A 24572-nucleotide genomic window follows, 5' to 3' on the forward strand; every position below is an offset into this window, starting at 1 on the left:
AATACTGAACTGATAGTCAATTGTTTTTAACTAAATACTTGTTTGTAAGTAGGTATGCATGTACTCGTAGTACAGCTGATTAACCAAAAAAGTCATCGCTTATAACTCAGATATTTAAAAACAGAGCAATTAGTAGTGGTCCGATGATTACAGATTCATCATTATTTTTATTTAGAGTAATTTCCCGTTTTATCCAAAATCGTAAGTAATGTAATAATTAGGTACTATTTATTTTTGAGCAACGAAGCTGAAAATTGGTATTTTCACGGACTAGATTTTTTGATGTAGAAAGAAAACTGACAGGTGATATGTACGAACAATTTAATCCTAACAATTTTTAAAAATCACTAGCTACGTAGGACTTCCAAGATGTTCTTACAATTAAAAATGCAACAGTAACAATAAAATGAGCAACATAACATAAATACAATTAAATTAACGTTAGAATATAAATTAAAACCCCAACAAATAAAAGCGGGCATTGGATTTAAGATAAGCATTTGGAAGCACAAGTTAGGTTTCTCGAATCTTTGGGTGGTATAGAAATAGGTTAAACTCCAAACAATTAACTAAAAGATAAGAATGGCACTTAGATATAAACAATAAATACACTTTTACAAACAACTTTGGTCGGACACTAGTACACTACCACTACATTTGGGTTCTACTGGCTCACGCGCCTTCGTGAAATCACTACAATTGTCTACATTGCTTGTACTTCTTCTATATTGTTCTCTTCTATGTTGTGTTCGTTTTGAAACCTGTGAAGGTCTTCTGCGTCTTTTCTGTAACAATATGTAAGAATAGGATTTGAAGATGCAACTACTGAATTGTTTATGAATGGTTTATTAGTCTTAAAATTCTTTAAAATTTAATAAAATATTACTTTTTAGACACCCATCAGACTTATAGACTTTTTGTCGACGGATAGTTTAATTAGTAATTCAGTATTAACATGAAAGTACGCACACTGATTTGGTATATCGGCTGATTCCTCATACAAATTAAAAGCCGACGCAAACTCTCGGCCGATCTAAAGTCTGTAGTCTACGGGTTGCCTTAATTATTTCAAGGAAATCATTAGGGTTTTCATAAGGTTAGTATACAGGGTGTCCCAAAAACAATGGATAACCCTGTAACCATCGATAGGCCTCGCCATGGTCTCCCTAACGTCCAATTTTGACCCCAGTAAAAATATCACCGTTTTCAAGATTTTTAAGGTTTTGTGCGTTTTTAGAAAATTGCCACCTGCTATTACTTTTTCTCATGCCATTTCTACAAATGAGGATACTTTTCAACCTATTTTTATTCTTTATCACAAGGGATAGTTGGGCTATCAAAAGAAAAGGTTAAAGTTCAACAAACTACTTTACAAGTATGAAAATTTTAAGAAATTGCAGAGAAGAAAGAAAAATTAATTCATTGTCTTGCACTTTTAATCAGCCATCGTGTAAAAAAAATGTAGGAAGACCATCGTGCCCATTACCTTAAAAACTTCCTTAGTTAATTGAGATTCTAAAAAAGTATCACAAGCCTATGCATTCTGTATTATTTTTATCTTATGGCTACTTGAATAGCAACTAGTATGAAAACTGCAAAAATTGGTCTTTCTCATAATAGTTAAATTAGGACTGAATAGTGGCATTAAATACAAATGGAAAATTTTTAGCGTAGTAATTTAAATAAGGCAACATTTTATCATCATCATCATCATCATTTCAGTCATAGGACGTTCACTGCTGAACATAGGCCTGTACCCCAATGATTTTCATAATGACCGCTTGGTAGCGGCCTGCATCCAGCACCTTCCTGCTTACCTTTATGAGGTCGTCGGTCAGGTCGGTCGGACTTTGTAGGTGGACGTCCTACGATGCGCTTTCCGGTACGTAGCCTCCATTTGAACCCTGCTGCCTCAGTTCTGCAAACTACTGTGCCCTGCTCATTGCCACTTCAGCTTGCTGACCCATCGGGCTATGTCAGCGACTTTAGTTCGTTTACGGATCTCCTAATTTCTGATACGGTTTCGTAAAAAAACCCGAGCATAGCCCCTTCCATAGCACGCTGTGCAAAAAATACACGTTTTCGAACCGATTATCACGGGTATCTCTCTATAGGCACATTTATGAGGTTTAAAACAAAAATTAAGTAATCACAAAAACGCAGAACTGACGGCCAATGGGGCAACAGGGTTCAAGTGGAGGCTAGGTACCGGAAAGCGCATCGTAGGACATCCACCTACAAAGTGGACCGACGACCTCATAAAGGTAAGCAGGAAGGTGCTGGATGCAAGCCGCTACCAAGCGGTCACTATGAAAATCATTGGGGTACAGGCCTATGTTCAGCAGTGGACGTCCTATGGCTGAAATGACGATGATGATGATGATAAAATGTTGCTTTATTTAAATTACTACGCTAAAAATTATCCATTTGTATTTAATGCCACTATGCAGTCCTAGTTTAACTATTATGAAAAAGACTCATTTTTGCAGTTTTCATACTAGTTGCTATTCAAGTAGCCATAAGATAAAAATAATACAGAATGCATAGGCTTGTGATACCTTTTTAGAATCTCAATTAACCAAGGAAGTTTTTAAGGTAATGGGCACGATGGTCTTCCTACATTTTTTTTACACGATGGCTGATTAAAAGTGCAAGACAATGAATTAATTTTTCCTTCTTCTCTGCAATTTCTTAAAATTTTCATACTTGTAAACTAGTTTGTTGAACTTTAACCTTTTCTTTTGATAGCCCAACTATCCCTTGTGATAAAGAAAAAAACTAGATTGAAAAGTATCCTCATTTGTAGAAATGGCATGAGAAAAAGTAATCGCAGGTGGCAATTTTCTAAAAATGCACAAAACCTTAAAAATCTTGAAAACGGTGATATTTTTACTGGGGTCAAAATTGGACGTTAGGGAGACCATGGCGAGGCCTATCGATGGTTACAGGGTTATCCATTGTTTTTGGGACACCCTGTTATGTTTATCATAAGGGTACTCATTGTGGTCTATGAAAATATAGTTAACAAAAGTGTGTGTAGGTACTTACGAGTATTTGTTGGGCGATGATTGGAAGATACTCTTAGGGCAAAGTCGGAAATATGGCCAGCACTCGCCCCCAGCCTGACTGCCAGCTCGTTCTGCCTCCACATACTCTTCTAGAAGATTTGCGTATGGGGATTTGCTTGGACTGAAAAAGGAAAACTGTATGCACCCTGATAGAAAAAAAACTATGCCCGAATTATGCCTTATAAATGTCGGTTTTCCACAAATAGATTTTATCACGAGCGTAATCCCTTTCGAAAAGCGGGATAAAAACTATCCTACGTTTTGTTCCTGTGCCTAAAGCCACGGGAACCCGATGCCTATAAATCTTGAATCATTCCAAATCAATCTCACTAGATGGCGACATAAGTATCGAATTTCTGAAGACGTTTGTAAAAAGTCACTAATGCTCAGTAAACTATAATGAAAAAATGTTTTACACATTAATTTGTTCATTTAAACACAGTGAATGATTCAAATAAACAATATTTCTTCATATAATAAAATTTTATCTTTAGTAAAAACTGAAGTCTTAAGCAATCGTTTTTGCGGCGCTGTCGAAGTAGCATTTAGTTACAAATGATGTAATAGATGGCGCTCATCGCTGCTGTTTTATTTCGTCACTTATAAAAATACTAAAATAGGTTTGGTTTTGCAACAAATTATTATTTTTATTAATTGTCATATTTCTTGTAAAATGCAAAAAAAAACATCTACATTCAAATAAAAATGAAAGAAACACAAATTAGCATTACGAAAGTTTGGCTATAATTTGTCTAACATTGTGGCGCCTAAAATCGACAATTTTGATTATTTTATTTAAGATTATTAGCAATTTGTATTCCAAATATTACTAATAGTCCCATTAGCCCCTCGTGTTAAACTAAATGAGCTTGTGTTACGAGTGGGCTCACCACAATAGTCGAGCGGCGGTGGGATTCGAACCCGCGTTCCCCGGATCTCGAGTCGGCCACTCCGACCCCTTCACCGTTCGGCTATCGTGGCTATAAAAGGTTCGATTGTTTTCCTTCCAATTCTTTCCAATTATGATAACCTACCCAGTGTCACTCACAATAATAATTAAGACGAATCTTAATCTAAAGACCTACATACACTGGAAAAACATAACCCTTTTTCTGGTGTAGTCGGTTATAAACTGTATTGCCGATAATAATGTTTAAGGTCCACCTTTTGTTCATAATGTTAAGAGCATTATCCGCCAGTCAACCTTTCAGCCACGCAGAGAGCTGTTAGTAGGTAAGTGCGGTGCAGAGGTGCAGTTAATGTTTTTTTACTCATTTAATTTATTTTAAGATATGTATAGCAAATAAAAAAAATCTTAACCTAGTACCTATTAAAGTGAACCCATTGTTAATCCCCTGTTTAATTCCATTGTTAATTATTAAATTCGGCCAAAACATAAACAAAGTGAGAGCTTTGCTGTCTCACTCGCACGCTCCATAGCCGGCTACTCTGCGGCGACGCATCATAATTTACCTACCTACTAGCTGGCCACGCCGAGACGCGACCGCGCGGCACATTGGATTGGCGTCCTTGAAATTAGAAGCAGGGTGCGCGAGCGGCAGGCAGCGAATGTTACGGTAGACAGTAGGTAATTATCCTTAAGCAAGTTCTCTCCCAAATACATGTCAGTCTGCATCAAGTTGTATTTCACTTATTTAAAATCAAAATGCAGATTCATTCGTGTGCGTTACCTCAGAGATATCGTCGCTTGCCTCTCTAAGTGACGTATCTGACATTTTTTTCGAAACGGAGTTATCTACGCCATCTTAATTAATTTCGCAAGACGAATCGATCTATCTAATCGCCTGAAAATTTTGCAAAATGTCAGTTACGTCAGTTAGAGAGGCAAGCGACGATAATGGTGACGCTGATCAAGATGTGCTTATGTCATGGAAAAGGTAGAGCCTTAAATCCTGTAAATGTGCCGAGACGAGAATCTAGCATTTTTGCCCAATAAGATTTCGGAGTAATTGAAGAAAATAGGAAGCATTACCGCAGCGGAATCCCATTTTCACCAATTAAGTACTCCGCAACCTTACCGGGTAGGTACAAATGGTAGACTCTCGACACATTTACAGGATACAAGGCACCAACCCCTCCACATAAGCACATTCCGACCAGCGTCACCATGTCGCTGATGTAACGCACACGATTAATTTATGAATTATTAATCTTATCTACCTACTTATTTAAAAAGACCAGTGTCGCGCGCTAAATGAAAACAAGCTTGGTAGGCAGGTACCCATCCATTGGGGCTACTCCCGATCCCAGTAACGTCAATATACTTAGTAGGTATGCATGCCAGCCATTCACGCAGCACGTGTAAGTGAATCGAAAATGATGCTGTAGTCCGGTCGCCGAGCCCGTACGACGGGGACGGGCCGTCAAAGTGAGTGAGCGAGCGCGACAGCAATACAATTACGCGCGAGTGATAAGGATGGGTAGCATGGTGTCATTGGACGAAATTCTACGTGTTCGGCGACGATAAATAGAGAGAGAGAAGGAATAAAACATCAGTAAAATAATAATTAAATAAGTAAATAATATCCCATCAAAAACAATACTTGTCAAAAAAACCAAGTCTCGCAACTCAGTTGTTCTACGGTAAAAAGTTGTGAGATCCATGTAATACCAAGTCCAGGCCAGGAAATCTTTAACGTTTTACATAAATATATTGACTTGGCCATCGCATGAAAACACGTGTAAATTAAATTATTTAGTGCGATGGCCAAGTCAATATATTTATGTAAAACGTTAAAGATTTCCTGGCCTGGACTTGGTATTACATGGATCTCACAACTTTTTACCGTAGAACAACTGAGTTGCGAGACTTGGTTTTTTTGACAAGTATTGTTTTTGATGGGATCTCATTTCTTTTTGTATTTTGTAGACAGCAGTTATGTATCTAGAAAACTGGACCGAAATTGAAAAATTTTACTCGACTTGGCGGTTGCACTACCGTGCCCCCAAATATTTAAGTTTTTCCTTGATTCATACACCAAACACTACTTATATTCCAAATTTGAAGCTTCTAGGTCTGCTAGAAGTGCCTTAGAATTTTGATGATCGGTGAGTCAGTGAGTCAGTGAGTGACAAAATTAAGTAACTTTGACCCGTTATAATTCCTAAACTACTGGTTCAAATTGAATGAAATTTTAAATATACCGTGTCTTTACAATGCCTGCATAGCTAATGAAAATTCAGCCTTCTAGTTTTATCCACAACGAAGTTACAGGCAGTCGAAAATGGCCTGAATTGCTTCGAGAAAAGGATGGTACGGCCGTGCCGCTTTTTTGCTCGACTTGGTGGGGGCACTGCCGTGCCCCCAGATTTTGCCACCTAGGTATATTTTGTGCCAGCGCGGTATTATTACTCGTAAATAAATAGGTAGGTGCTATTATTGTCGCGAGTGACGCGCAAACGAATGCAACAAAAAACCTAAACCTAAATCACAGATAATCCTAAATCTTAAACCTGTATGTGCAAGTCGATTAAAATGTAGGCATATTTTTGAATAAACTACGATACGAGTACGAAAAACTAAAACTGGATTTTGTATTTTTTACGAACAGTTCATTTGATATTTACTTGACTGCTCCAGAAGGAGGGTTATGTTTTTTTACATAATAATTATTTCTGAATATTTTTATGGAAAAAATAAGTTTTTTATTGATATCTACCTTTATTACTGCATGTTTCGATATTTTCCTGTTTTATATACCTAATAAAATAAAACAAAATGGAGTTTTATGATGATAATTTGTAGCGGGATACGAACCCACGGTGCTGGATATTGAGCGTCGGCTGTGATCGTTGTGCTACTTGGACATTATTATACCGTGTCGAAATTTTCAATAGCGTCTCTAATCTGTTTTTTGCTTAGTTACATGCCTTCATAAACAAAGCAGTAAACTTATTGGCTTTAGCGCCATCTTTTGATATAGCACGCCAAATAAATACTCCGCTCAAGTTGCTAGAATAGAAAGCATTAGCGGGTCGCAAACCGCGGGACGGTCAAGTCCGCTGCGGCACACTAGCGCGATCTGTTATCACCACTAGGAAACCAAGCGGGCCCGAGCAGTTTCAAGACTTAGGTCGGCCACATTTCGAGTATGGGATGATGCATCTGTACTAGTATTATATTATCTGTGCTAAAGCTATCTCTATACAAATTATTTTAAGTAGCAAAATTGAACTGACTGTTGTGAAGTACAGGTACCAGCCGACCAGCGAAGATAAAATTTGGTAAATGGAAGTAAAATAGACATGAACTTTAGATCAACATCAGATAGTAATCAACAATCTCACTCACGTAAAGAATAACTTCATAATTTCTCCAACGAAACCGAAATTCTTAAGAGGATGGGCCTGTATCTCACAGATAGCCCGCAACAGGCACTCCTTGCCTGATAAGCCGAAGTTTGCCAGGAGATCCTCAGCAATGCCGTACAAAAGGGCTCTGAAAAGAAAAAAAGAGGATAAACCAATGGCAATTTAATAACAGAATCACTTGTCTATCTAAAAATCACAGCCCTGTAAGAGTTACTTTGTACTTATTGCATAAACTGCTTTATTCGACAAGCATATCCCAATCGTACATTTAGTTTTCCTCAACCAAATGTTATATAAACTATGAAACACAGATGTTATATAAACTATAAAGCACTAAAATAATGGCGCCTCATTTGAGAGCGTTGATAGAATGTTTAATGGGACCAACAGACGTTTCCTATGGCTGCAGCCAGCTGCCTCCGCGTGTGGAATACCTGATGATGTCTGTTATTAGGAGAGTGAAAGTTCGAATCAATAAGTCAAGTCCCTGGTCACGATCGTCGGACCACGTGGGGCCCTTATACGTGCCGACTTCCAAGTAATGTGTGTGGGCCTGGTGGTACAGGTTTTGTTGTCCCAGATTTAGGAGGACCCGTTGTATGTCCTTTTATGGGCGTGTAATCGAGTCCTTTGGTTTAACGGAGCTTCGGTAAATTGTGTATTCTTCGAAATTGGGGGTATCATTATGGTATACCAATCGTAAACCACGTCGCTATCAAATATGGCTACTTATTTTGCTTCTTCAGTTTCTCCTTATCCCTAGTATCTATTAGCATACTCATCAATTAATCTATGTTCAGCAGTGAACGTCCTGTGACTATCACGCTTTTAATATCTTAAAGTTTTTGCTACTACAATCTCATTGAGATTCTCTATCCTGACCTGATCATGAACCATCGTACTTGGACTCAAAGTTCGCAAACTATTTTATAATGTTTAAAAAAAACATCTCACCTTTCGCCCCCATGAAGTTTGTCAAGCACAGCTCTCTCCACGTCGGGGTTGATCGTGGAACCCTCGGAGCGCTTCCCTCTCCGTCTCTCCAGGTACTGACCCACATAGTCTGTGGCCATAGACAACGCTGCCCTGCCCATAGACCGGGCCAGGATTGGCGGGAAAGCGCCGTAAGGATTCTCGTTGTCTGTCAGACCTAATTTGTCGAAGTCGACTGTGAAAATAAGTTTTTTTTAGAAAAAGAGCAAAGGAATAATTTCAAACAGGTTTTGTTATGATGATAATTCAATGTAACTATTTTTATTATTAGCGGTATCTATTGATCAATATCTTTTTAATGTGGGTTATTTCTTTTTGAAAGTTTTATTAAATGATGAATTTACGATGCACGGAAAAACGTAAAATTATTTTTACTTCTGAAAAACAAGCTTTTACTTACAACGTTATTACTATTATTGTTTAAAAAGTAATAATTTATAGCTCAATTACTTTCAGCATTCCTTTTGATACAAGAATTATTACTACTTATATTTACTTCAATTTTTATGTTTAAATACAGTTGGATCTATATTAATTTGTTATTAATGTTATTACTAATGAAATTACCTGTGGAGTTAGCTCGTCAAATTTTATGTATTTTTCTAAATGTCTAACAACTAGCTAAATTAAATTGTAGACTGGGTTATTGCTACTTGCTACTTGTTTATAAACCTACTAACTCCTACTGAATATACCAATACTGACTTTGGAAGTCCAGTGTGTATTTCAATGTACCTGTAAATGATTTTGATTACACATCTCTTACTAAAAACTTATCTAGAAAATGTTTAATTCGTTTCAAGATTAATAAAAGCAGCTTTTCTTTAGTCAAAATTCTTAAGACTTAATTCATGAAATATTATTTGAACTTTTAGTTTTATCTCTATCATAACCTATGTCACTGTGCCAATCCAAGATTCAGGGAGGATTGCCTCGGGACTACTCAACCTTCACTGGTTAGATTTTATTGGAGACCAAACTGTAGATCCTGGCTATACAGGAGTTTCAGTGGTGGGATGTCCCTAAACCAAAATTCAACGAATCCAAATAATAATGTAAAAAAATGGACCAAAATGTTGATTGTGAAATTCTTTTGCTTAATCTTTGCGTAAAAGTACTTACTTGTAAAAGGAAAACTAACTGTCATATTTGACAGGAATCCTTTGGGCGGGTGCCTCACAAAAGGCATTGATATGGACGGTGTTATGGCCATGGTGGTCCCCGGGGGTAGGGCCAGGCGGCCATCGTTGGTGATCCACAGTATCCTCTTCTGCCGGGAGTGGGGTATGTCTTCTTTGGGGATGTCCTGGACGTTCGGGGATGCCATAGGCAGTAGCGCGGCTAGGGCTATGCTGAGCAGCACTCGGGGTACTGTTGGATCCATCGCCAATCTGGGATAATTTACGTGGAGATTAATAATCGGGTTGGTATTATTAAAAATGAATAACTTGCATCTCTACCATGTCAGAGAATTTTTCAAGTAGGTAATGCTCCTTGGATAACTCCGCAGATGGGTATTTTCCTTTTGTCAATATTTTATGTGTATGTTTTCCTTTTTAAACGGTTTTATTGCTTGCCCTGTTATTTATTTCATCAAAAAATAACAAATTACACGTTCTATCTCATCAAACAACCGAAATGTTAGGTTTTGTATTTACATCTTCCATAAATAACATACTTCGTTGAAAAAACCTTTTCATTTTTCCTTTATAAAGTTCAATCACGTCGCTATCAATCATTCGTGACATTTACTGACATTTACATAAAATCACATAAATATAAACAGTTTTCTAGGCAGATATTTTATTAATATTTCATATTCATTCACCTAGTTGTAAAGTGGGTATTCAAAATGAAGATATCCGAGTGCAATCATATTCGCATTAGAGATGGTAATGCCTACGGAGCAAACGTGGAAGAGTTAATAAAATTCATCGAGAAGAAGTATAAAATTGATTTTAGATCTTTGCCGCAATGGAAGGACCTTGTGAAGCGATTACACGTCATGACCACCGACTGCAAACGCAAAATTGAAGATGCAAATCAACGCAAATATGTTATGATAAGCAAAATCCTCGTGGAGTCGACGAGAGACTCGCCGTTTGCGCTTACCGATAAACTAGCAAGAACTTACAATAAATGGAGGATGTTAGAAACTGCTCAGAAGAAATCACGAAGAGTATCTATGAAACCTGAACCAGATTTCTACCAACATCCATCTGAAGAAATAATCGGAGAAATCAGTGAAAATACATCAATTGCTCATCAAAATACTGAGATATTTCTGCCTGAACTTCTAGAGCCAGAACCAGTGGTCAAATCTGATGTAGAAACAGAAACCGAAGCGGTTGTAACATCACATCTACCTGTAAGCATTTGTATAAATCAACACAAACTCATATCTCCTCTGCGGTCTCAAGAAGTAATTTTCGATTATTATGTCATGCCTCAAGGGTTGGAAACGGTGGCTGAAAGAGAGTCTAAAGAATGGTTGTTGTTAAATCAAACTGAATCAGTTAAATGTTTCCCAAAAGAGATTTGCATTACTAACACATCACCTAGTGAACAAATCATAAAATTTTCAGTTGTCAATTGCACAACGGAGTATATGAACATCAGATTCATGTGTATAACAGACGACTCGCCCTTTAAGAGAATCAAAATTATACCAGCCACTCCTAAAAGATTATATCCAGGCATAGCTCTAACATTTAAATTCGTTTTTAAACTTTTTCAAAATGTCGATGAGTTTTCTTCCATGTTATATTTTCGAGTTGGTCAAAAAGTTTTAGAAGAAGCACCCGTTGAGGCTTTATGTATTCCTATTCAGAGCAAATTTAAATTATCAAGACAAGCATCCGTATCAAAGGCAGTTCATATTCCGCCAGCATATTTGTGGCAAATAAGAGAAGACATGGGTTTTCCGACTGGCAAATTAAAAATATCTGTCAATGATAGCCATTCTTATCACTTACACATAACAAAGCGGATGGTGAATATTAGCAGAGAGTGCCAAGATAGTATTGTGTCAATAGACGTTATAAGTCCTAACACAGAGAGTTTAATTGAAAGAGTTGAAGATAACGAAATAGTCACGGAAAGCAAAATATTGGCAGCTTTAAAAGAAAATCCGGCTGAAGAAATTCAGTCTATCAAAACTGCAGATATTATTGCTTTAGTGGTGGAAGATATAGTAGACCTCGCTGTAGATACGTTTGTGTTTGACAACACTTATAAATATTTAGAACCACATTCAAAAACAACGATTAATGTGTCTTTTACGAAACCAGAACGCATTGGAAGCCACCACCATTACTATGACTTGGAGTTTTGTGATACCACTACTGATGAGGTCATAATAACAAAGATTGTTAAAGTTTTTGCTGAAGTCTTACCGCACCCGATACAAATATATCCTCGAATACTAGACATGTCGAAATCTCCCATCACCCATGGATTTTGTGAAGACGATATTGTGATAACCAACACACATAGACTCTACCCTGTTACAATTAAATTTAAATTGACCACGAAAATGAAGAAGTTGTTCTGCATTACACCTATGGAATCATTAGTACCTGCTAAATCAAGCATGAAGTTTGCTGTCAAGTTGTGCTCAAAAGATACCCTATCAAAAGACACAGACGAGCTAGCTCATTTTACATTCAAAATTATAGTTTTAGGACACAAATCTGTCTACCATAGAGTGCCTCCATTTTTCTATGAAATCATTGCACCGTGTGCATCAGAATTTAAAAAGGTGTACAACGAGAAATATTTCAGAGATGAATGCGACTTATTTGAAAAATCGTAACGTTTTGATGAATTTACGTTTCAATAAAGGATTAATACGAATAATTTGTTTCAATCGTGGGCGGTCTCTTAAAATGTTAAATGAGTAGACAATTTGAGGGGAATGTCGTCGTGCCGAGTGAGGTAGCCAGGATAAAACCTGTTGACCGACTTGCAGAATGTGTTACGGGTCAAGTGAGACGATTGCCTGGACCCGCATAATATCCCAGACCAGATTCGCAGGTCACACTTGAACCGGTTTCTGATTTAGATTACAATCGATTATAAATCACACCGTTTGATGAGTGGAACGGTATAGTTCCGATTGTTGTGATCGATGCTATCTCGCGTGTAGAGCATACCAATAAATTACCTAATATGATCGTGTTCGAGTTTCAGTGGCATTAAATTTTTATGTGCTTTAAAAATAAGGAAGGGAATATACGAATTGGTAATAAATACTACGTTTATAGCTAACTTATGATATTACTTAAACAATTTAAAAACACGAAATACTTCGTTAAAAAATCTAGTAAGGAAGGTAAATTCATTTCGTGTGGCATCAACTGTAAAAACAATCTTTAGGTCGTCGTAAAACCTACTTGTCATTCGCTAAACACTGTTTCATTCGCAACAGTACCTACCGAGTATGTCACCTGAGAATTGATCAGATATCGATTTATTTCGGAGTTGCTTCACGAAATTCATTAGTATGCATACCCAGTAGCGCTTTCACGGACTTGAAAAAATTTACCCTACCACAATACCAAAAGGATGGTTGGATGGCAATCGTAAAAGGTATAGCAGATTTACAGTTTCTCATCAGAAACTCATGTAAATTACAACGATGTTGATAGAGTTTTCCAATATTGTTAATAATAAACCAGTAAATTGCCGTAGTGTTTTTAAATTTCTATTCTAGTTATTAACATCGAAGTTCTCAAAACCTAAACTGAGCATGTTACTAAAGATAAACCAAATATAGCAACGTGCTAGCTAGTGCGCTCTATCAAAAAACTATACATTCGATGTCTTCCTGAAGTGCCATGCCCATTTCCCTTCACCATCATCAGGTCATTTAGTGACACGAACGCATTTTAATTCTATTTACGCTATTTTACATTTTCTCACCTTCCTCTATCTTTAAATCTAAGACACACTTTATTTATTTTGATTTAACTCGCATTTCCAAATCAATTAGGTCTTGATGGATTACTTAACTAGGTATCACCTTGAACCCTGCCTGTCATGACGTGCTTACTATTACCGTATTTATAATATTCCCAAAAATAAAATAAATGTAAATAGGTACTAACGATAGAGTCAACAATCCCTATTTCTATACACAATAATATCATTTGCTTGACATATTTGCACGCTAACATGTTATACCAATCAAGATACTTGCATAGATCACTATCTCTCACTTAAGTTTGCGTGAACGAAAGATTCGGAACAATAAATCGATTCAACAATGTGTTTTAATTGGTAATCGCTGCCAATTAAACGAATGTTCATTGAAACCTATCAGATCTAAGGAATTCATTACGTAATTTAATTGATGTACGCACATTATACATAACGGGGAAATATCTTTAGCAAATAGAGTATAAATTATTTATCGTCAAATTATAGCTTTTGTACAAGATAGATCTTTTAATCTTTGTAATTTTTTCATTATTAATTAAAATGATGATGATGATGGTGTAGATTATTATGAGTTACTTAACGAGCGAAGAAAAATTTAACAATTTAATTTTTTTTTGATGCATGACAAGTGGGATGCAGTCTAGGATGATACGTATCGGCCCTGTACAAGACCCGGATTATAGTGTTCAGGAAAGACAGCAGCAGGCAGCGAATTCCAGTCCCTAGCTGTTCGCATCATAAAAGAGTCATCGCCAATAAAATTAACAGTTAATTAATTTGTATAATATTCGTTCGCCGCCTTTTGGCATGTGTTCTAGCTACCTCTAGCAATACAATGAGGTCTAAAACAATAGCTTGACCTAAGAAAATCTAGATTCACCTTTGGAATAGGGTTTCCACTCTTACAAAAACAAATAATTGGATAAGATAAGGATAATTTAGACTTATATCTAAGTAAATGTTTGTCAAAATGACATTAATAAACGCAGCCTAAATATAACATAAATTTTCGGAGTTCGGGTTCAACTGAACTCCTCAGTCGCATAGAAAGTTCTTGGATTTTATCATTATAATAAATATTATGCAAACATCAGCAAATCTCCCGAACAAGTTTAAAGGAAAATTCTCAATTTGCCTGTGATAAACCAGAAGGCTCGTGATCTGCAGTGGATACTAAAATACCTGATCATGATGATGATGGTGATGATAAGCATAAATAAATTGATCAAAGTAAGTCATTTTCCAGATGCCTGGCAACCTTAACGGTAGCTAGAATGCGCGCACGCATCGTGCCATTTCATCTCCGCCAAATGTGTTATTGTTTTAACTCGAGGACCGCTTTATCGCGCCACTACCACATAAATGTTGCAGATAAAATTTGGCAGTTGGACAAGTGAGAAAATTTCCAACATTATCTTGATTCATTGACAACGAACAATAAATATCTTGCTTTATTACATTAAAACTTCGAAGAAGAACTTGCTACTGATGAATTTGATGTAGAAAGTCGTAAACATGTACGAGTACAACATCTTAAACACAATTAAATTGGAATCGGTGATTAATACATTTAAGATGTTTGCGAACAGGTTTATAAGAAATTTCTTTAAATTATAGGTAGTTAATTTTATTTTTATTTTTTACAGATTTTAGATACCCTGTTCTTTTGCTAATTGGCTCGATTGGAGTTAAGGAATGATAATTTATTATCTCATAATTAATTTTACAAATATCATCACTGACTTATTGCATTCGACGATCTACCACGAAACTGTTAAATCTTTAACTTTACAAAAGTTTATGTTGTATCAAGTTTAAAATTATCTAAATCGCATATTGACTAGCGCAATACGCATGACCTTATTTAGTGTGGTTTTGCAAGTATTTGACATGTTCTGGTTTACTAAGTCAAGTAAGCTTAGAATAAAGTGTCACATGCGAAATATTAATATCATCAACTCACAACCATTCTGCTACAATGTTACATTCACTAAAATAGCTAAAAGTCGAAAATTTTGAACAAATCGCTGTTATTTTTACTAGTAAACATAAAGATACCTATTGAACATCTTCAGAACATACTGAGGGAAAATTAATATCACCAACACCCAAAGCCTCCTTCAAACATAAATCACAATGCAATTCATTTATCGTCGCTAAGTGGTGCTAGCTAGATGCAACAAATGCAATTTATATCACAGATAAACATCTTTATGTTGTAACTCAAGTCGCATTAACTCAATTATGCAACCGTAAAATCAACATTGTCCAGCTTATCTCTGGCTCAATTTACGACCAAGACATAAATAACAACTCCCAATTTAATTGCTCAATGCTTGCGAATCCATATTTCATGAGCCACGCGCAAAATAGGAAATTGTTAGTTGTCTTTGGCACGAAAACAAAACTGTTTATAATTAGCATTACATTTACCGTTTCGGCAATCGTTTTTACTTTCATTAACATTAACAATTCTCCCTGCAAAATGTTTCGTTGCAGTATTCAAGTATTCGGAAATACACACTGTTTAATATTTCATTCCGTTTTGGTGATATAATTTAATCAACAATATTCTTTTCATCGGCTTTTCTATTAGTTCAATTAACTTCAACACTGTAAAAAAGTAAATTAAATTAACTCTACCTAATTAGGCTAGGGTTAATTAAACGCTTCGTAGCTACGAGGAGAACATGCTTAGAAACAGTTGTTCACGATCACGATCACTGTAGCTTGAAACCTAACAAGCTCTATCCCAAGATGAAGGCTTACCTCAATATCACAATGCAGGATCAAAAATATTCATTCACCACACCAAGTGCCTAATATGTCCTTGATAACAACACTCACACTGAACTACTATGTCCTTGGCGAGCGAGCATCGCTAAATGTATCGACCGACCGCACGTAACTGCGCTCGCGGCTTCCGCTGCCAAAATTTCGCTTACTTTCCGTCGCGTGCACGAATAACAAACACTGTTCGTCCTAAACAAAATCCGCAATTGGCTGACGTCACGCTCGTCCTTCGATCCTGCTGCGTCTAATTTGTTCAACGTCCGCTGCACCGAGGAGGACTTTGTATTCACATGCCACCGAAACTCTCTTCCCTAATTGCGATGCGCGGCGCGTCCTTCGCTTTCCGTTTTGCAAAACAATGGAGCGCGGCACCCCTGGCCGGCGAGCTGCTCATCGTTGGGTTGTCACTTTACGGTACAGTCATAACGTAGTTGTTTAACAGCTTTTCTTTAATCAGTTATCTGGCTGCGAGCGCTGGCACGAGTGTACCGGTGGCGACTGCTAGCGAGCGGGCGTGCGCGCCGACGTCGCCTCGCCAGTTGGCCACTGGGTTAGCAACGTTCCTTTTCCTGCTTCGCTTCTATAATGGGTGACTTACGACTCGCATGTCTGCTTGGACCCCATCATTGGGGTCATGCGAATTAAGAAAAAGTGATTCACAATTTTTATCCTCGTCACATTTTGCGCACGGAATTTGCAATTTATTTGCCGTATCGGGTAATGAGGTTTTAATGAAAAAGGGTATATTGAAAATCCTCATTCTCAATCATCAGCATTTCAATCAATAGGTGAAAGGTTGATTGATATCTCTTAAAGAAGCAACATATTCCTATCGACCCTGAATGTAAATTATTGTTAGCCAAAACTGCATCATAATCATAAAATTTAAAACCGTAACCGACCCTGCTTTACAGCTCCAATTTGCATTATTTTCCACCTAAATTATTGAGGAAACATGCATGTTTAAAGTGACACTAAAATGTGTAAATTTTAAAGACTATAAATTTTAATATCGATAACAATTTTGATATTAATATACACACACATGCGTGTAAGAAGAGGCAATTTACGAGTAAATTTTTATGTTTCTTAATAACAAAAAATTTACAGGCGAACGATAGTGATGTGAAAAGTCGATTCTACAGTGTTGATCCCTTATAACTAAGAGAAGATTAGGTTGAATTTTGTTGAGTTCTAAACACTTTAATGAAGATGTCATCTCAGGTAGATAATCAGAGTCGTTAAAACCGTACAGATCTCGCAGATTGTGTAAGTTGTGTAACCGAACTGGGTCGGAACAAGTCGTGACAAACTAACTGACTGACGTATCATTGCGCCATTTTCATAAAACACCACAATGGAGGCAATCTACAGTTCTGCATGCAAACAAACATCAATTATTGGGGAGAACCATTGGTGGGATACAATGGTATTTGCTAATTTGAAATTCGCTATACAATAAAATTGTGGAAGGTAATCTCATTTGTAGACATTGCTGCACTGAACATCCACAATTTCATAATATATCATATTTTTATTGTCTCTACTTTGCGTGTTGGATTGGACAGTGAAAATGATATTGGAATTACATTACACAATAAACTCTGGAATTTGAATTTAGTAAATGGTAATTAAGTTGTCGGTCTGGTAGAGCAGTGCTACGGTAAATCGCTTTAAACTAAGTGGATCCCAAGATTCGATTCGTGGTCGGATCAATTTGGGATAAGCTCTAAATTGAGGCTAAGATGAGGCATTTTGACACTTTGTTCACCTGGGTGAAGAAAGTAGAATTTTTAGTGTCCTCATGTCACCTTGGAACCATTTCATTCAGGTGGACAAAGTGGAATAATCTAAGATAGGACCGTTAAATTCTGCTATTAGATGAGGTACCTGAGGACGATTGTAGTTCCTATCTTCATGACCATTGAAGAGAATGAGAATCGTAGTTTATGTCGCGCTCAAATCAATTTGTCGTAATGGTGGACCATCAATTAGTAAAAACAGTTACGGGCGATGGACCATCAAGTTAAACATAAAATGGAGGAATTCATGCCACTATGTTTTTAACTTTATAGAATTGAATCAAATCAATGATAAAATGAAAATATGTAATCCATTGAAAATATTGTACTGTATACAGATTACAGTGTAACTAGTTAAAAGGTTAATATAAATTCATCAATCTTACTTATCGGCAAGACTTCAGCAGTTTCCGAAACCTTATCATTATGTAAAATTATGAAAGCATTGTACACAATTAATTTATTATAATGGAATCCATTATGAATAAATTGATACTTTACAGTCGGCACTTCAGGAAGTTGAGCCAGACAACTAATTAAAGAAAGAGAAAACAAAATAATGTCTGAATGAAATAATTATTCAATCACAAATGTTTAGCGCGATAACGAGGTATTAAGCGTTGTATATGTTAATTTAACAAATTACTTGCAAAGATAACTGTATAATAAATCATCACAAACGTCCGTATTTCAGTAGAATTTCGGGCGTTATCGTTAACCGATCCAGACTGAGATTTATATCAAGCGGCCATTAATATGTAATTCTTGAACTACGGTCAAGGCTATCCAGTTAGACCATGGCTTGACCCCCCATATTAGTACGCCATAGCAGTTCATAGCACGGAATAATAATGGCCAGTGCAACCCAGAAATTAACCTCAAGATCAAGATAGGAATGTTTTAAACTCTTGACAAGTGGGAGAGTCCAGGATTTTTGGGCCACGTGGTGTATTATGAGCCAGTATTCGTTTTTGTGCTATGTATTTTTGCGTATTAAATTGACTTTAATTATCCTTTTGCGAGAAATCCTAGGCCGCATGCTAACTACCAGATCATCAGTCCATATAGCCGTAGGATCTCTCCCAATACGCGCCATTTTACTCTGTTTTAGCAGAAAGACTGGATGCAGGCCTCTACCAACTGACTAATCTGAAAATCATTGCGAGTGCCTAAATTTAGCAGTTGTTCACTGCTGAACATAAACCTCCCGAATGCTGTAGCTAAAGTGATGATGATGATTAACCCTGTTTTCGACATGTCGCATCCAGCTTCTACCACTAACCTTTGGTCGTCTCGTTCTCATCACTCATGTAGCTCTACCATACTACCATAAATACTATCAGTTCGTTGAGGTCATAAACCAGTTAGATAATTGTTCCTCCATAGGTTGGTGTTACTTTTTGGCTTTTAAAATTTCACGGTGTATAAAATAACATGGAAGCCATAACTGAGTAACTTACCTTAGCTGATGGTAGAGAGAGTAAACAAGATATAGACGTAGAAAAGTTCGCACACCATAAATTTTGATCAAATAATATTGTGCGAGTTTTTCATAAGAAGATCTAATATGTAGAGGACAGTAAATCCTAAAAGATAGCCATGTTGATAAACTACGTGATTCAGAAAATCTTTTTTTAATCCACGGGGATGAACCGCTTTCAATCTAAACAATTAGATAAAGATTTAACTGATATGATGAGATAAAGATCTAGCCAATAAAAGTTATGATAATTTTCTGTTTGAAGCAATAAAGTGAGTGACAGTGACTGCAGCGTAATTAAAATGTAGGTAATCGACAAAAAAGTACCAGAAATTGGTAAAAATTGTCTGCAAATGTCACGAACGACGCGAATATTAATATAATTCTAATTTTATGCTCTATAAATAATAATTAAAAAAATACACACGTTCGTACCTGAAATCCGCGGTACTTAATATTAGCAAAAAGACGAGCCAAAGTCGTTCGTGTGTCGTGAAACAGAATTTGCAACCGCCTCGTTTTAATGCTTTTGTGGTGATTGAAAACCGTCAGGTTTCTAATTTACACAAAATAGAAACATGGAAACTTGCGATAGCTGGCATACATATCCTTGGGATATAAATAATACATTTTACAGCCTCATTGTCATGGTAATTAATCACCGGATCACAATGACTCCAGGGTGAAATCCGGACCAAGTGTTTGACTGGGACACGGTATGTTTATTCACGGCACAGATTTCACAGGAAGTATTATTTTGTGCTGCTTTAATGACTAACTCGAAATACCAACATTTTCTTCTGCATAAACTGTGTATTGTTCTTCGAAATGCGCCGTGAAGGCAGTGCGTGGACGTTTTGCATAGAGTCAAGCTTTTAGTATTTTTACGTGAGACCTAAGTCCGCATTTGACATGGGCTTCAAAGCCTGAGCTTGGATGACCTCGATTTCAATTAATCGTTGTCTAAATATAAATCGTGACATGATTAATGGCTACAGGAATTCGGAAAGGCAGACGTGAGAATTTTAGTGCTTTGCAGTTTTTTAATTAGTGTACTTTGAATTCACAAAACAAACAATAATTCATTCTTGTAAGTTGTACTTGATGTAATTTCATTTCATATTTTTTATTAATAATTCAAAGCAAAAAAGGTTTATTACATCTGAATTGTCAAAAAATGACAGCTGTCAGAATTCCGCCGAATTAAAAATCGGACCATAAATAAGTGTGCGTCAGAACCGCGGGTGGGGTATCATGAAATCGAATGAAACATATTCTGGTATTTAGTAGTGTTTTACTATTATTTGATAGCGAAGATAAAAATTTTAGTACTTATCTATAAACAAAATTAAACGAAAAACAAAGTTCCACCGCCAACCTGACGTCAGGATGGCGGGTGGGTAGTTGAACGGTGTACAATACTTAGAAACTGTAAATGCCAATTTTTAGTATCTCTTCATTAAATAAATAAAATAATGTTAATTCTTATGTACGCCTTTTTATTTACTTGTGAAATATATTTTTTTCAATGTCGGAAGCCATACAAATTTTTTTTTTGTTTAGATTCAAAATTTCTCTGATTAAAACAGCATTAAACGATAAATGAGGTGCACTGATATTTAATACATATCTACAAGTATTGCATAGTAGAGTAAAAAGATTTAGTAGTTCTACTAAATACAAGATGAAACGATTAACAAAGTCCGCCGCCGTCCATTCTGACATCAAGTTGGCGGGTGGAAATAAAACGGTGTAAAATGCATAAAGACTATAGATGTTAACTTATTATAATAGTCCTTTGGTAACTACTTACATTTATTTTAAAATTATAACATTTAACATCTTTAAATATTATTTATTTCATTATTTTTAATAACCATTCTGTGCGCCCACATGTTAAGAGTCGCGGCTTAGATTAAATTATGGATTGTAATTTTTACTTAAATATGACTAACTTGTTTTGTGAGCCTTAAATAAATAAATAATAAACCCTTGTTCCACATACTTTATGGAATGAGATCTAGTTGACGGGAGGGATGATCGGAATCACATTCTTTATTAGCCGAACATTTCTCTCGACAGAGTAAGAGCAATGAGAATGAGAAAATGTTTAAAATTACTGCGTTTCATCTTTTTAAGCTATTATTTAGGTACTTACCTACTTACTAGTAAACATTTACATAGAAGTTCCTCAATTTATAAATATTTAAATAAAACAACTGCTGTTTACATAATTTATTAATAATCATCTCTAAATTAACTATAATATTATTATATCCGCCAATATTCCTAACTATAATTTACAGTCTTGATAGGAATTCTCATCTGAGGACTTAGTGTTAGTTAACATCAAAGAAGATTTTAGTTCTTGAAAGTTTTCGCTAGGTTCGCTGTCATACGTTTATTGTTACTTTTGCAGTCGACATCGAATGCGTTTGTCATAAACTCACACAACGCCCCCTACTCTGAGGAACTTCTATGTAAATGTTTACTAGTAAGTAGGTAAGTACCTAAATAATAGATTAAAAAGATGAAACGCAGTAATTTTAAACATTTTCTCATTCTCATTGCTCTTACTCTGTCGAGAGAAATGTTCCATGGCTAATAAAGAATGTGATCCCGATCATCCCTCCCGTCAAATAGATCTCATTCCATAAAGTATGTGGAACAAGGGTTTTTATTTATTTATTTAAGGCTCACAAAACAAGTTAGTCATATTTAAGTACAAATTACAATCCATAATTTAATCTAAGCCGCGACTCTTAACATGTGGGCGCACAGAATGGTTATTAAAAATAATGAAATAAATAATATGTAAAGATGTTAAAAGTTATAATTTTAAAATAAATGTAAGTAGTTACCAAAGGACTATTATAATAAGTTAACATCTATAGTCTTTATGCATTTTACACCGTTTTATTTCCACCCGCCAACTTGATGTCAGAATGGACGGCGGCGGACTTTGTTAATCGTTTTATCTTGTATTTAGTAGAACTACTAAATCTTTTTACTCTACTATGCTGTGTGAAATTGTCCAAAAGATTTATTTATTATTATTATTATTATTATATGCAATACTTGTAGATATGTACTTATTAAATATCAGTGCACCTCATTTATCGTTTAATGCTGTTTTAATCAGAGAACTTTTGAATCTAAACAAAAAAAAATTTTGTATGTCTTCCGACATTGAAAAAAATAAATTTCACAAGTAAATAAAAAGGCGTAGATAAGAATTAACATTATTTTATTAATTTAATGAAGAGATACTAAAAATTGGCATTTACAGTTTCTAAGTATTGTACACCGTTCAACTACCCACCCGCCATCCTGACGTCAGGTTGGCGGTGGAACTTTGTTTTTCGTTTAATTTTGTTTATAGATAAGTACTAAAATTTTTATCTTCGCTATCAAATAATAGTAAAACACTACTAAATACCAGAATATGTTTCATTCGATTTCATGATACCCCACCCGCGGTTCTGACGCACACCATAAATAAGTTTTACTTTTATCTACATCCATGTTACTTCATTTGTTTTTACCGATGTTCATTTGTTTTTGTTTTTTGGCCAAATTAAAAAAAAGCCAGTCCTCTTAGTCACGTGTACAATTTAAGTTGGTTGGGTTTTACGGCCAAGGGTACAGCGGTTAAAATTTATTTTCCACTGTACAATCAAGGGAACAGCCAAGGGTACACAGGAAAATAAGAGCACGCAGTTACCTATAGCAAATCGCTTCATAAATGTCCTACCTAGACCTACTCTCATCGGAGTGTCAGTCAAAAAAGGTTGCAACCCTATCTCTATGGAGAAAAATCAAGTCCCTAGTCCAGAGTCCCAGTTCAAAGTCACATCCACATCAGTAACGTGGAGTGAGAAAGAGGCAACTCTTATAAAGTAGAAAAAAAAACTTTTTCAGTGCACATTATTCACTATGAAATATTAAATCAAGATTCCCATGGTTCGATGGCTGAAATGAAGATGATGATGAAATCAAGATTGATTCACTACCTGTTGTTACGGAAATCCTTAGAGCTGATTGTTTTCAGCAATGAACGTCCTTCGGTTGAAAAGGAAAGGTACGTAGAAAATTTGGTGCCAATGTTAGTCGGCCATGGATATTATCGCGTTAACGCTGTCTGAGACGTTGAACTTGGTGAACTGGACTATTGTGTTTTAAAGTTTTTTGTTTACGCGAATAAAAATATATTACCATTTTTTACTCATAGTCACAATGATCTTATCATACCTGTCGTGGGAATGTTTGCTTAATATCAATTTACAAAACAAGCATATTCCAAGTAGGTAAGTTGTAGATACTCGTAGTTTAAACTAGTAAACTTACGCGAATTTAAAATCAAATCATTCCAAATCCTCTTCCACCTCTTGGTATTTGTCGATCAGTGACGTGTGACTTATTTATGATCTTTCCTTTAGGCTGGTTTAGTGTCACGCGGACTGTCAGTGCGGATCGCTCCGCACAGCCGATCTGTATATGAACTGCTAGGGAGCGGAGCGGTTCCTCCGGACCGCATTACTCTAAAACGCTCCCTAGAAGTTCATACAGATTGGCCGTGCGGAACGGGTCCGCACCGGACGGTCCGCGTGACACTAAAACCAGCCTTATACATTTAGTAAATAAGCTCGTATTAAGAACAACCTGCATACTCAATGCAGTCGAGACTCGAGTAATTAAAGATCCAGTTAGGTCGGTACTCGGTGCCTGCCTTGCTAACATCTCACCTCTGCCTCCCATCGCTAGCTTACAAAGTTCGCATCTGAGTGCAATCGTCAATCGCAAATACTTTTGAGACATTAGTTCAATAATTCAACAATCAATTTGTTCAGTCATTGAACAAACTTGGGGGATCTGTCCAACAGTGGACATTTTTCAACTGAAAAGGGAACATTAAAACGCCAATGACTCCAGAATCCAGATGTAAATGCTCGAGTTCTTTGTACTCTAACACTCCAGCAGGATTTAAAGGTAGTTTAGTACGTATAAAAAAGCCAGCCAATGTAATTTTTTTTAAACATAGCTAGATTTCTACAATATGAGGCTGATAGGCATTTCTTCTGTTTTTCAAGCTCTCTTAAACCCATACATTTAATTCAGCGCACGTACCCACCAACTTGCCAAATGATAGGTTAGATGAAACCT

The 24572-nt window shown here is 36.2% G+C and overlaps 1 protein-coding gene across 1 annotated transcript; it reads right to left on the reverse strand.

The window, feature by feature from the left end:
• Window positions 1-304: 304 nt before the first annotated feature.
• LOC135079945 (uncharacterized) lies at window positions 305-16633 on the reverse strand. The gene is made up of 6 exons (XM_063974591.1): window positions 16104-16633; window positions 9516-9784; window positions 8355-8568; window positions 7381-7527; window positions 3049-3189; window positions 305-785 (listed from the first exon to the last, which is right to left on the reverse strand). Exons 2-6 carry the CDS (start codon window positions 9775-9777, stop codon window positions 704-706), a joined length of 846 nt encoding a protein of 281 aa, XP_063830661.1. The 5' UTR covers window positions 9778-9784; window positions 16104-16633; the 3' UTR covers window positions 305-703.
• Window positions 16634-24572: the final 7939 nt, after the last annotated feature.

Source organism: Ostrinia nubilalis, chromosome 17 (assembly GCF_963855985.1).
Source record: "Ostrinia nubilalis chromosome 17, ilOstNubi1.1, whole genome shotgun sequence".
Taxonomy (NCBI): domain Eukaryota; kingdom Metazoa; phylum Arthropoda; class Insecta; order Lepidoptera; family Crambidae; genus Ostrinia; species Ostrinia nubilalis.

Bases quoted from the DNA above. Each gene is read 5' to 3' on its own strand.
- LOC135079945 (XM_063974591.1), bottom strand. From the start codon at position 9,777: ATGGATCCAACAGTACCCCGAGTGCTGCTCAGCATAGCCCTAGCCGCG. The intron at 7,528-8,354 runs GTGAGATGTTTT...TTTTCTTTTCAG, and splicing joins AAACTTCATGGGGGCGAAAG to AGCCCTTTTGTACGGCATTG. The intron at 786-3,048 runs GTAAGTACCTAC...ATATTGTTACAG, and splicing joins TCATCGCCCAACAAATACTC to AAAAGACGCAGAAGACCTTC.